The sequence below is a fragment of the Onychostruthus taczanowskii genome, unplaced genomic scaffold, assembly GCF_017590055.1.
Source record: "Onychostruthus taczanowskii isolate IOZ18803 unplaced genomic scaffold, ASM1759005v1 scaffold47, whole genome shotgun sequence".
NCBI classification, from domain to species: Eukaryota; Metazoa; Chordata; class Aves; order Passeriformes; family Passeridae; genus Onychostruthus; species Onychostruthus taczanowskii.
This window is the reverse complement of record NW_024502236.1, coordinates 3,614,095-3,628,664: the sequence shown is the minus strand read 5'-3', so window position 1 is coordinate 3,628,664 and position 14,570 is coordinate 3,614,095. Positions and strand designations below refer to the sequence as shown.

The window sequence follows — 14,570 nt, the reverse complement described above, 5'->3', positions numbered from 1 at the left end:
AGCAGTATCTTTTGCTCTGAAAGAGGCTGTGACACAATTAATGAAGGAAGGGGAGCTGCTGGATTTTTCCCAGAGCAGAGTCGTAGGTGCAGGGATTTTGGCTGGTTCAGAAGTACTGGCAGCAATGTCAGCATCAGCAGGGATGGGTGGCCATCACAGTTCTGAGACCTGGCCAAATCTGCAAATTGCATCCCATGTCTCATGAGTGCATTTACTCTTGCGAGTTTTCGTGCACATAACATTGTTACTGAAAGGAACAGCAAAAGTACCCAGAAGTGTAACAAGGAAAGATAGTTTGCTCTCTAATGCTAAACAAATGTAATGATCAAGAGCATCCGTGCTTGGTACTGGAGTCCAGCCATGAGTGATTGAGGTTGGTGGGACATAACTGGTGACCTAACAACACTGTCAGGAAAAAAAGGAAGATGAACAGTTATTGGCAAAAACTGCTGTCTTTTAGTGCACATAGTCATAGTCCTTCTCATGCAAACATGGCTTTCTTAAACAGAACAGTTTCTGGTTGTGTTTTCTGTTGGTTTTAGATTTGAGGTTTTTTTGGTTTTTTGGGGTTTTTTTTCCATAGTAGATCTCATTCCCATGTAGGACCTCAGAATAAAGGATTATGTATAGCAAACCTTACAAAAGCACACTCGCTAGTTTATTTTATCCTTTATCACATCATCAGTCATCTTTTCCCTGTTTTTGCATTTGCTCAAACTCTCTTACTGTCAAACTGTTTCCCTGCTATTAGATCTGAGCAGAGAAACTGTTTTATCTAGCAGTTACCTGCACTGTCCAGTGGTGCAAACCCAATAAAAGGACTGTGGTTAGGACTCACACAGTAAGTCTTTCTGAAATGAGATAGATGTTCTCAAAAGTCACAAACGGGCAGATGGCTGAGGAAATGGTAAGGACATGACCCTTTCAGTTCAAAGCTGTTTGACCTAAATCACAGTCTCTGAATTTAGATAAATTAGCCTGACTACATCAGAAAGATGCTAATATAACAAGAGAAACCTTTATTTTAAGCAAGATACACTCTAGGCTTTGCTGAATACTGAGCTGATTTGACAGGGTTTGCACATTGTCTGTACCTTTTCTTGTTGCTGTTTGTTGGTCCATTCCAAAATTCCCAGCATCATGGTCAATGGTTTCCTTTTTAGTGAAAAATTTAAGGCATGTTGGCCAATACACATGCATGGTATGACATTCCATATGGCAAAGAGTGCTGTCTCAGAGGGCTGGTAGAGAGGTGAAAGAACTGTCTTTCTGCGTCATCATAATCCTTTTCAAAACTCTTTTGTTGACATTGTTTTTACACTTCCAATTATCAGACTCAGCTTCCAGAGTCCAGGATTGATTCTGTGTTTCTTTCTTTGGGGTCAATAAATGTCTGGTGAAACACTCCCAAAAACCCCTTTCTGTCACACCAGTATGAGGAAAGGATGGAATGTGCTGTCAGTTATTCCCTGACCTTGAGGAGGACCATCTGCATCTTCCAGCACTGGAGCTGGTGATAGTGGTTGGCAGATATCATTCTTCCTAACAGAATTTCTGAAGATTATATCCAATCCAAGCACACTTCTCACATATTTACTTATCAAGAAAATTATTTGCAATGCTCCGTGTTTGTTTACAACTAAAACCTTTGAGCAGGGCCTTGAATAAATAAAATCTGGTATAATTCTGAGTCCACTGCAAAAAATGTGTCCATGTGACCCAGATTGAGTACTCAGTTTTCAGTCTGATTTCTTGGCACCGAGGAGCTCATCTGGGACAATGTTATTCCTGCAAAGGAATTTGCTGAACTTGAGTTGTGCAGTATTTGCAACACAGTCAAAGCATTCATGGTTAGAATATATGGACCATAGCAAAATTATCACCCTTTTTTTCTATGAGGATTTGAATACTACTTACATAATGTCTTTCCAGACCACAGGTCAATCAATGAAATTTCACAAAACATCAGTGCTTGAACTTCTTGAATGTCTGTTTGTGCATAGGCTGAAGAGGAGTTCCCATGGAAATACTGTGTGACTAAGTAATTAACAACTGTAGCATATTCTGTACTTATTGAAAAAATAAAAGTTGCTCAGGAAGGCTAAAAACTTGGCATTTTTATGTTAATATTCATCACACAACAGTCTTAATAATGTTCTTTTGACATTATATCTATTGAAAATATTATAGGAAGTAAAGTAACTGTATATTTCAGTTCCTTGAAGAATTCAATGAGAAATACTTGCCTTTTTTTTTTCACCATTTGAACATCTGAGTATCTTATAATGATATCATTATCATATAATGATAGTTACACATTTGGACTTGAATAAAAATATACAAAAGTTGATGCTGCCTGTGTAACAGATAACCTCAAACCTTTCTTTGAATAGCATGGTTTGGATGTCTGTTGGGTTTAATTCGGTTTATAAGTGTAATCTGCCACACAGTCAGGAATCTTCTGAACAAACCTGCTAGATTTTAAGAGGCTTTTCATTTAGAATGACATTGTTGCTTGAAGTTTCCATATAAGAATAACCACTCATTACTAAATTTTTCATCAAAAATATGAGAGAGATATATAAATTATAATGAAGCTTTTTTTCCTCTTTGCAGGTTACTTTTACAATGTGTTCTTCTCCAGCCAGTGAATTTTGTTTAACTAACCAGGTAAGCAAATATGCATAATCTTTTTTTTTTTTCCAGAAAAAATATTTTCCAGACGTTTGACAACTAATTCTGAGAGACTGGTGTTCTGAATTGTTGGACAAAATTTGCAAAATCTATTAGAAATATATTCAAGAAGCTTTTGTTGGTTTTTAATTTTAAAAACTCCAAAACAGTTAAAATCTTAAGAATTCTATCATTTTCAATTAGGAAATTCACCACATTTTCCAGATGTTTGAACTTTTATTATTTTTCTCCCTTCTTTTCTTTTCTCCTTGTTTCCTCACATTTTACAATGATATTTAAGGGCTTTTTTGTTTTTATCAAAATCTTACAAGTGGAGCTTTTTATTGCTATCAATTTCCCTCTACCTACCAGTACTTCAGCATTGCAAACAAAACCATCTGCTGAGAACTCCAGGGATGGTATTTTAACACCATGGGAATGGCAAAACAATGCTCTAGTGGCTGTTGGGAAGTAGAGATGGCTTTGGAAATTTATAAACACCATTTCTGAAATTAAAAAAAAAATACAATTCAGAAATTAATGAAATTAGAGGTAATGATCTGGTTTCATTGGTATAAAAAATTAAGGTAAAGCACCAAATATGGTTTCATTGGTATCAAAAAATTAAGGTAAAGCACTCTTGCTATGCCTAGGTTTGTAGGCTGAATTCTGTGTTTTACCTGAGGAATTTCAGTTTGGCTGGCTGTTTTTGTAGGTAGTTTGCAGAAAAGACCTTTTTTGTCCACCTCTTTTATCATTATGAGGGAGTTGGGCAATATCATCTACATGCAGTGCAGCTTTAATGTTGCCTACAGAATTTTGTTAATTTTTTATCCTTTTTTTGTAATAAAATTATGTGGACAAAATAAATTAAAGTTGCTATTTTGGATGGAATATTATGTTCACAGAATATAGACCTGGTTTGCCTTAGATTAAAAGATTTTTGCTTTTTCATAGGCTTATCTTAGCCCTGGCTAGAATTGCCAAATACAGCCAAAATAATAAATAAGATCACAGTGTTCCTTTGCAAGTATTTTTCTCATTTTGTGTTAAAATAGTCCATAGCTCTACCTTTTTATCAGTGCTGTTAATCTCACCTTTAATTTAGATAAACTGTTCTTTGATCATCCTCTCATTATTCTAACTTCTTGACATTGGGTTTTTCTGTGATGCTGCCAACACTTAAAAAGCTTTCTCAGTCTCAGTTCACCAAGGAGAAATTTCATCCCTTTGGATCTTCTCCTGAAATTTTTTTTAGACAAATTGCTCCCAATACCTTTTATGTCCTTTAAAAAAAAGGATATCTGCCTCAGCCTGTACTGCCTTTTGGGTGCCTAGTGTGATATTTCTGGGTTTTGTTTGCAAATTAGTCTGCAATCACCCTTGCAAAGAAGGAGAAAATCTTGGTTTAAAATTACCTAGTGATTTCAAATATTAGTCAAGAACTTTTCAAAAGAATTTCATGTTAAAAGTTTGGACAACTGATCAAAGAAAAAAAAAATTCTTTTCACCTCCAACATCTGGGCTCTCTTTTTCTGGATCTTTGGCATATCCAAATTAGTAATTTCTCCAAGGTTCATTATTATGGTATTTTTGATGAGATTTTGTTCAAAACATTGTTAGATAGAATTATCAATGATAAATGAATCCATTAACTTCAACAGCTGTAGCAAAAAGATGGCTGTTGATATTATCTGATCTTTTTATTCTTATATCAAGAGGTCTCCATCACCAGAATTTGTCATGGTGTTTGACTTACAGATATAAATTGTAATGAAATTGTAATGCTTTGATTGATTTGGACTAATAATTGGTTTATTCATCAATATGAGATATCCAAGAAAACAAATCATTATGGCTCAAATAGCTAATTTAATTTTTTTTTATAGTTAAACAGTTTAACAGTTTAACAGTTTATCATTAATCATTTTTCAGAAACAAAAATCAGTGTAATCTAGAAAGATTTCTCCAAATATGTCTTTGACAGGACAATTTTTAAAAATTATTTTAATTAAAAGAGTGAAAAAAAAATCATCATCAAAGCTTTATTTTCTGTGAATAAATTACTTTCTCTCACCTCATCCCTGCATCCTCCATACTTTCTGTCTTCAGCCACCACTCTCAAAAATTGCCTGGTCTATGTATCTGGCAGTCAGTGACATTTTTTTCAATAAGTTAAGTTCAAAGGCTGATATTAGATCGCCCAAAAAAGTTTCATACAAACTGGAGAAGCTCAAGAAGTGGCCCAAGATGATCTTTGAGATCCCTTCCAACCCAGGCCATGCTGTGGTTCTATGATTCTCTGAACTGTTTGCTCTCCTTACTGACTTTGCTTATGGCCTCCTTTGCCCTGAATGGTGATTCTTGTAGGCTTTATGAGGTACAAAAAATGAGCTACAATAGATACCTCTGCTCCATAAGCACGTTATATATACGTTAGGATATATATACGATATATCGTTGCATGTACTCCCTAAGTTTCCATGAATTAATTGTGTTATTGTGTAACATATATATGTAATGAACGTGCGTGCGATGAAGGAACAGGCTTGGCTGAATCCAGGTGATGATCAGCAGCCCAACACGGAGGGCAGCGCTGGTCTTCAACGCTGGCACTGAAATGCAAGCTGGCTTGGCACTTTCCATTTCTCTTTACCGACTTAAAATGTGTATCCAAGTATTCTAAAGATTATTCAGGTTTTTGATGAGCCCCTGATTCTGTTGATGTTTGTGGGGTAGGACACTGTGAGCCTGTAAGGCTGCCTGGTGGCTGAGATACTGGGTTGCTGTTGCAATACTGTCCAAAAGCAGAATTTTCCAAAGATATTTGATCTGCAACAATTCTTACAAGAATTAACACTGACAAATAGCTGTATTTTAAAGTTTGTCAGGACAGTGACATTCTCATAGGCTTTGAAAATCTTCTAATAGCATGGTTGCATTGTTATTACACAATCTCTATGCAGTACACAAATTGAGAACCAGAAATTATCTATTATATAGAAAATCCAACAGGAAAAGGCTTACTTTTTAATTTTTTAATTTTAAATATTTTCAACAACTGGTGGCATCTTATATTTTAATTTCAAGGATTAAATTTGGGTTCCGTATGAAATAATAAAAACTCTAAATAACTGTTTAGAGGCAAAAAATATCAGAGAAGTGTATTCCATAAGAGCTCTGGTAAATGGCATGGCAATTATTTCAGAAGTTTTCTGTACTCCAACAATGTCTTTTTGAAATACTCAGAGGTTTTAGCAACTTAGGACTATTCTAGCACATCAAATTACTTGTAGATACAGAACAAACTCTAACGAACAGCCATTGTGAGTGAAAATTGGATTCACAGTTTTCACAAATGGAGTCTGGTTGCCAGTGTTACACTTGAACAAAAACACGGGATTCACCTAATTACTCTCCACTCAGGTCTCAGATGCATAAGGAGATCTATTCACCACCTATAAACCAAAAGGGATACACACTGGAATTAAATAAACCAGTGGTTCTCTATTAATTGTGCTTCACTTAACCCTCCTTGTAAAAACCTGGTCCTGGCTCTCTCAGAAACACATTTCTGGAAACACTAAGTTTCATCTCATGTGGTGGTTTCTATATTGCTATTATTCTGAAGTCTTGTATGGCATAAAACTGTGTGTTTGTTTCTGTGCACAGAGATCAATTTCGTACCGAATCAGTACAGATGAAATAATTTCAATTCGCCCCTGAAAAATTAAAAACCATAAGAAAAAGAGTAGTTTTCTCACCAAGTTTAGGGCTTTGCACACATTTGTACTCAAAATTCCACAAATCTCTGAGTGCAAAAAGTCCATTAAAAGACAATATTTTTATTTTTATTTTTATTTTTTTAAAAAGAAGAAATTTCATTCAGGTACTAAACATTTTGACTATTGAAAATAACTTGACACAGAGAAATTTTTCATAATGCCCAGCAGCAAATAATTGCTCTTCTGGGCCTTTTGTTTTAATTGGTGACAAGAATATATGAATATGTGCATTTTTTGAGAGAGGCTTAAATTTGTTAGAAGGGCTGTTTCTGTCTCAGCTTGGGAATGCAAGAATATGAACTTTAGTACTAGTGATTAAAAAAAGGTCTCTTTATGGTTTTGTTGTTGTGGCATTTCGGTTTGCTAAGAGGGTATTTCTCTTCAGTTTATAGCAGCAATGGAAGACCCCAGAACTGATATTAACTTTGCATATATATTTTTGTTTGCAGTATTTTTATTTAACTAGTCCTAAATTCACTTTCATTTTTTATGTAGCAATACCTGCTGGTCAGCTATACTAAATCCTGGGGGTGACTTGTATGGCAAATCTCTCCAAGTTTTTTCTACTCCTGAGTGACTTTCTTCAGGGTGTTAGAACACATAACTTCCCTCTTCCTAGCAGGAGGTTATCACCAGAAATTCCCCCTCCCTTTGGTCACACATTTGATGTGTGCTGAGTCAGATCCTGTACCCACACAGTTAAAACACAAGTTTAGGTGGACCCAACCCCTCCTGTGCAGATCTCACCCTGACAGGGAGAGGAGCACCCCTAAAAACTAAAAGTAGTGTGTGCTTCACTCCTTGGGAGGGAGCTGGTTAGGGAAGGGAAATCCAGCCTTTTTTCCTGGATCAGGGCTGTTGTCCTGGCCCACTGTGTACACTCAAGAAGTCAGGATCCAAACCCCTGTCTCCCTTCAAGCAGCTCTGCCACTTTCCTTTCTTAAAGGAAAATAAGATTATTTTGGGATCGAATGAAATTAAATACAAGCCTTGGAACGATAGCTTCTGATGGGTGTGGTATACATCGTGTCACTTTTTGTGCTTTGTCTGCAGACCTGGGAAAGCCTAACCATAGAGCCTTAAGCTAACTAACCAATTAAAATGTTTTTAATATTCCTTGTGCAAAGTTTCATACAACGTTGTCAGCATACTCATATATAGGCTCTGCTCTTGGAGCTCCCTCCAGACAGAGCAAACCCTTGTTTTCAGAAAAAGCAGATTTTGATAGATCTTTGTATGAACACAGGAGGCCTCTTGCAGGGTCAGGGTCTCAGCAAACTTGGCAACTCTTTTTCTCCTGCCATCAGTCTTGCAAAGTTTGATAATTTCATTAATGCTTAATCAGTTGGGTGTGAGTATGAAAGTACTCCTCCTTCATGCTCTCTTTAACTTTGTAGCCTCAGTAGTTAGACAGGATGTTTTCAAAGGCTCATTCTAACTTCAGACTTCAACCAGTGTTTATAAAAGAAAGAATACCCAAGACTCAAAAATAAATACTTTTTCTTTTTTTATTTTTAATATCATCATCTATGCAATATTGTTACAATCATTTCAACAAAGAGAAGGAAGATTGAAAAAATAATTGCACACCTTTTAAACAATTGTAAAGCAAGTTTTAAGGCAATTGCTTTTTATGCCTTTTTTTCATTCTATATTTTCTTATTTTCATAAGGAAGTAGCAAATGAAACATAAATTATTGGTTGCCTGAATTGTTAAGATTTCAGCAGAAACATCTCATTGATTTCATTCCGTAGAGCTTTCAATCTACTTTTAGAAATTAGTCAGACATGTAAAAATAGGGTAGTGTATGTGATTTTTTTCCTCAAATATTTCCAGGCAGTAACATGTCAGAAGCTACAGGTGCTGAGAGCTACAAGCCTCATCTTGGAACAGTAGAGATATAACTATTGTGGCTTTGGCATTTTCTCAAAATGAATAGCTGGATGAGATACTAACTTGCTTCATTTTTACAGCATCTTAAAAACTGTCATATGTCCAATGGCTTAGTTTTAAGTAGTTTTTCCTGGAACATTTAAGGGAAATTTCATCTAAATATACTTGCATTATTATTTTGTAGTTTAAACTGGTATCTTCAGGATGCTATTTTTATTATTGCATCTTTTATGTCTGAAGTTTTTTTGGTTAATTTTCATAACATATAGCAAAGATGAACAGCTGTTCTACAATTTTTTTGTGATTTCTCAACAGTCTGATTTTTCTTACCCTCTCTGGGGATAGTTTTTACACAGTATTGACAGCTTTGTTTCCTGATCTACTTGAATGAAATTAAGTAAATAATAAGGAAGAAAATTCTAGAAAGGATGAGGATGCATGGCTTGATAAAAATTAGTCAAAATATTTTCCAACCAATTTACAACTGCCCTGTTGGAAAGACCAACAGCTATAATAAATTAAATAAGTGAGATTATAGAGATTTTTCTGCCAATTTTCTTTTAAGACTTAATATGTCTTAAAGATTCTGTATCCTATTAGCTTACGATGGTTTCAAAACAAAAAAAAATGCTTCTTTTAGCAGGCGCACCTCGTTCTTAAATGGAAACTAGACTGTGAAGATATTAAGTTCTGAGGAAGTTTCTTATGCTACAAAGGGGAACATATGAGAACAAGTGAATGGCAGATTTACAAGCCTAAATGTGCTCCCCACGTGTCATTCTGAATACCTAAGGTGGCAGGGACCTGCTAGAAAATGGTGGTGTTCAAACTCATACTCATATGTGTGTCAGTCTCCTTGAGTCTGCAATGTTCTCTTCGTGCTTTTAAGAGTAACCAGAGCAGAAACCTTAAAAATTGCAGGGTGGTTTTACCTTTAATGTTGTGGCACTTAGTACAAGAAAAACCTCATGGATTTTTCAGCCTGGGCTTACAGGACCTATGGTACAATTCCTGCTTCCCACTGCAAATGTGTATCAAACTAAAGTCCAAAATGCCGCCATATAGAAGACTTTGTTCAGATTGATAATGAGATCAGACACATACAGGTCTGGGATTTTTTGTCTATTTCTATTGAGCATTTAACTATCTGGACACAACCCTGTGCCGTATGCTCTGGGATGACCCTGCTTGAGCAGGGGGCTGGGGCCAAGTGACCCACTGTGGTCCCTTCCAGCCGGAATCATTCTGCAAATAAAAAGCATACTATTTTTAAAATTAGAGAAAAAACAGTACTGCCACATTTCACATGCATCTAATGATGTACTTTCTAGGGAAAAGTGCCGAGTGCAGAATGGAAGAGGTAAAAATGTGGTAGGAGCTACATAACACCAAGCACTAAGGGCATATATGGAGCATTTTGCTTTACTTTATTGTTCTTCATCGCTGAGGTTTTTTGTTTGGGCTTTTTTTAAGCTTCCTGTTTCTAAACTGTTCTGTTCTCCTTTCTTTCTCACCTCTTCTGCAGGTTGAAACAGACTTTGGACTTTGAGTACTTAGATAAGAGGCATTATCCAGAGAAAGAAGTGTAATTTAAGAAACAATATATTTGAGGAAGGGGCAGAGGGTAACTTGGGACAACTCTTCACATTGCAAGACATGGTTTCCTAGAAGATAATGTGTTTGGGGACTTCCAGTTTTTCCCAAAATCTTTATGCCTGTCTGGGTTGTCTTGCTTTTGAGTCACCTGTTAAATTGAGACTCCAAATGTCTGTGATAAAGAGATGCAAGTGTGCTAGACTGCGTCCATTGAATGTACAGATGCCAGACTTATTGGGAGTGACACTGTGAAATTAATATGTACACACTGCAATTTAAAGGATAATATTATGCAAATATTCCTAAGCATGACATGTTAAAAAGTAGTTACATTTTAGACACATCCATTAATATTTTCTCTTGAATATCAAGTACTTCCTCCCACCTGCCATCTCTTCCATGTTTTCACATGCTATGATGTTTAAATGTCATAAAGCTGTCATAACGCTGTGACTAGGCTTTTTGGTTAGTAGAATCTAGCACAATCTGCATTTATATTGTGCTTAGCACTTTAAAAACAGATTATACATTTCCAGCAGTACCAAAAAGACATATTTTTAATAACTTTTTCTTCTTATGGAGCAGATTCTGAATTAATTTTCTGTTTCTAGCATATAGCACTACTATGTTTTGCCCCTAAATAGCATATGGAGAAAAAAAAACAGGCTTAATGGCTTATTCTGAGTCCTGCTTGTACTCCCACTTCAGACTTGCATTTATGCATATGATGGTGTCACTCACGTTGGAAAAGAAGTAGCAATTCTGGGATGCTCAGGCTTAGGCCATGGCTTCCTACTCCCCACCCCAGCCAGTCTCACCTATACATAGTTCCTGTTCATCTTAGTTTGTGATCTGCTCTTAACACCTGGATTTGAATGCCAGAATTACACACAACAACTAAGCAAGCAAACAAATTGCCAAAGTTTGCAAAAAATCACAGCATTGGTAGAATCTTGGTAGCATCTGAAAGTCAGTGTTTTATTTTTCTGATCAATGCTGCCCATTAATAGAGTGTACCTGTGCCCTGAAGTGCTGGGATTTCTTGCCCCCCTGTTGTTAACCTATTTTTGTTGTGAAGTACTGAATATTGTTCACATTCTGTTCACATGGACATTCTAAGCTTCAGTTCATGTGTATTCTTTTAGACATTATATAAAAATAATTGTAGTTTAAAAACACCATGTTGCTTCGACTTAAGAAATGAACTGGCAGTGGAGAAGTCTTGCTTAGAGACTTAAATTAAGCAGCAGACTTGCCTATAAGCATATAGGTGTAATGACAATACCATGAAAATATCACCAGCAACATCATGGTTAGATATATTTAGTAGGATTTTCTGTTTAAGCAGGATAAATATCCTTTTACACACTTAAAGTGAATTTTATCTCTGAACTGAACAAAATATATTATGTGGAGCATTACATCTTCTAATGCTTCTCTATCAAAATTTCTTAAAAATGTGCTGGTCACAAACCTGCTCATTCCTCTAGAAAAAAAATTAGGTACACAGGAAATAGCACACAAATTCTAAATAAAACTAAATAAAATTATGCTGTGCAAACACCTACAAAATAGTCATTTAATATTATTGTAATTATGTAAAAAAATTATAGATATCTACATGTACGATACAGATAAAATATTATTACTCAGTTTAAGCTTTATAATCTGTTATCTTAATTCAAGGAAATGCAAAAAAATTTATTATACATATTCTGAAATTTTTTATTTTGTATTCCAGATAAAAAGTAGGAATCTTGAGGGATTGTTGTTGGGCAAAGTTAAAATATTATAGAAATCTAGATCATTAACTACATTTGTCACTGAAGAGAGAAGAGCAAAAAAGAGGAAGAAAATATTTAGATTAGATTATACTCCAACAAGAAAAGGTAAACAGAAGTAAGAGAAAATGGCCCTCTCTAATCCAGATAAAACACTTTAACAATGAGGAATTATGAAATACAGACCACATGTATTATGGAGCAATATTTTTTTCCCTGCACACAACTTTTTTAACAGTAACAAGCAGATAAATTACACCTCCTATTAGAATAAGGAGTAAGTATTTGTGTGGTTAAGTGTTTGAATGGCAATTAAATATTCCTAGAAGTTTTTATCAATATAATAGACTTGATTATACAGAGGAAAATAATTTCTGTTAATGATGCTGTCATTTAAATACCACATCATAGATGTACTTCCAGGAAATAAGTTCCTTCAAAGCACGAAAATCCAAACTGGGAGTGAAGATCAGAATGAACAATGATTTACTTTATTCCACACAGGTTATTGTATTGCTCTTATCATCATAACATCTGATTATTTTCTGGTGGTGCATTACACTATGGGTTTGTACCTCAGCACCCTGCCATTGCAGGATGAGACCTGTTGTCTTGAGGGAAGATGGAGTAGGAAAAATGTGAAAATATTCTGCTTGTGTAAATACTAAAGGAGAGGAGGAAAGAGCAGGAATGAAAATGATATCTAACTGGGTGAAAGAAAACACATTGACATGTGCTGGCTAACAAAGTAAAGACTTTTGGAAGTTTAGGCTATCAAGAGGTTGATGTTTGATCCATGAAGGTTGGTATCTCTTTCAAGAGTAGTTCAGAAATGTCTGACAGATTGTTTGAAGGCATTACAACCTACAGAAAATGCCAGAATTTTCAACTCTTGGATTTTAATCAACTCAATATTTTAATTGGAAAGGAATAAAATTTCCAGAATATAGAATCCTTTTATCTCTTCTGTGAGATTGTTACCTGGGCAGATGGGGTTTTGGAGATTCTTTCCTTTGGTAATTGCTCCTGTACCCAGAAAGGATTGCTGTGCCTGGAAAACCTGTGACCTTGCGTTCTCACTAAAAGATGCTGCAGAGGTACCCAGACAAACTGCAAGCACAATACATTCGAAGAAAGATTTATAGAGAGGTTAAGCAAATTCAATTAAGATAAAAAAGACAAATAATAAAATAGAAAAAAAGAAAAAGGAAAAAAAAAACCCATCAGAAAAAAAACCCCATAACCAAAAGCAACCAAACCAAAAAAATGTCAATCTCCCCCCAAAAAACCCCGCAAAATAAAACTGTGTTCACTACCCAGGAAAAAAAAAGAAGCTGCGAATGTATATGCAATGGGGCTGAGAAGCCTCTGTAAATAAACACCAGTTAGAAAACTATGGATTAGAAACATATTAAACATTTGAAGGACTTTTTCTATCAAATATAAACAGAGTTTTATTATATTTAAAAAACCTGTGCAATCCTGATGCATTTTCATGTCACTTTCTGCAGGAAGGTCAGAGAACATTTTGGGTTATAGTAATTGATTCAATGAAGAAAATTTTTGAAGAATTTCTAAATTTATATATTAAAAATACCCATGAACAGTATGTGTTGAAAAATGCCTAACTAATCAAATGGATAATTCTTCATGTGTATCAAACTTTGAAATTAGTTGCTCAGTTTATTTAATGTCTAATTGCTTACAAATCTGTTATTTGCAAAATGAGCCTGAAGCATGTTGAGAACAGGACGTCCTTGCATTGTTTTTATTTTGTGTCACAGGCAATTTTGTAAATGTTGCAACTGTCTTTCACACAGCCATTGAAGAGTTCAAAGTTATGTCAAATATCAAATGGATGTTTCATTTTGCAAATTTTCTTTAACTGGAAAGGGCGCAGGACCTGAAATGCCAGTTTTCACCCTGCTATAAGTTTAAATCATAAAATAATACATGGCTGGGATCAGCCCCAGGTATCATATAAAAACTGTCCTGAATTTTTACCTAAATCAGTTTATGGATAATCCTGTTTTCACAAATCCTGAAAAGGCAAAGCTACATATTTTCCTAGTTATAATTATTTGCTGATTTGAGTGACCTGAGATATTTAAGTGGTCAGATAAGAGTAGTTTAACTCAGACTATGGGTGGAAAAGGCATTCACATCTGAGTACATTATCAACAGTCAGTTGCATCACAGATTTTAAGCATCACATGTGTATAGTACCTCTAGGAACTCATAGTTTGACCTTACCTGAAGCTGGACTGGTTTCTGCATAAAAGCTTTTGCAGACTTTATGATTTACATTGCACAGTATAATAGCAGTAGTAGAATCTGCTTTCTCAACTGCATGTTATCAATCACTCTTCCTCTCCAGAAGTGAGTTTTCTTAGTTGCAGTTTATTACTGCAACTACAGGGGTGCAATGCCCAATGCCGAAATCAGAAAAAAAATGTATTACTTATCTGTAAAGATCTTTAATTTTTTACAGCACCCACAAATCCATCCTAGTCTCTCGTGTCTTCTGCTCCAGAACCTAATTCCCCTAATTCCAAAGAAGGCCTCATGGGAGAGAGGTGGGGTGTGAGAGATGTGAAGTATTTATTCCGTCATACACTACTGAAGAGAGCAAAACATTCATTTCATTGACAAGCAATATTTTCTCTGGGGTTCTTTGACCACACACCTGTCTGAATGCACACACACGCACACACTGCAGTATCTGCAGAGGAGCTCAGGATAGACCAGATACCTGTACAAGAGAAGTAACTGCTGGCAAGTAACTCCCCAGTGCTCAAAGTAAATGGAGGCTTGGTCACACCACATTCAGTCAAAAGGTAC

General features: G+C 35.5%; 1 protein-coding gene across 7 annotated transcripts in view; it reads left to right on the top strand.

Moving 5' to 3' along the window:
* The window catches only part of LOC121341351, a 227,271-nt gene that overhangs the window by 160,892 nt on the left and 51,809 nt on the right, over positions 1 to 14,570 (top strand). For all 7 annotated transcript variants that reach the window (XR_005953419.1, XR_005953417.1, XR_005953416.1 and 4 more), the window contains one exon: positions 2,617 to 2,670. Coding sequence is in view for 3 of the 7 variants with exons in the window: in XM_041414796.1 (XP_041270730.1) it covers positions 2,617 to 2,670 (54 nt within the window). In the remaining 4 variants the exon portion in view is untranslated. The remainder of the gene's footprint in view (positions 1 to 2,616; positions 2,671 to 14,570) is intronic.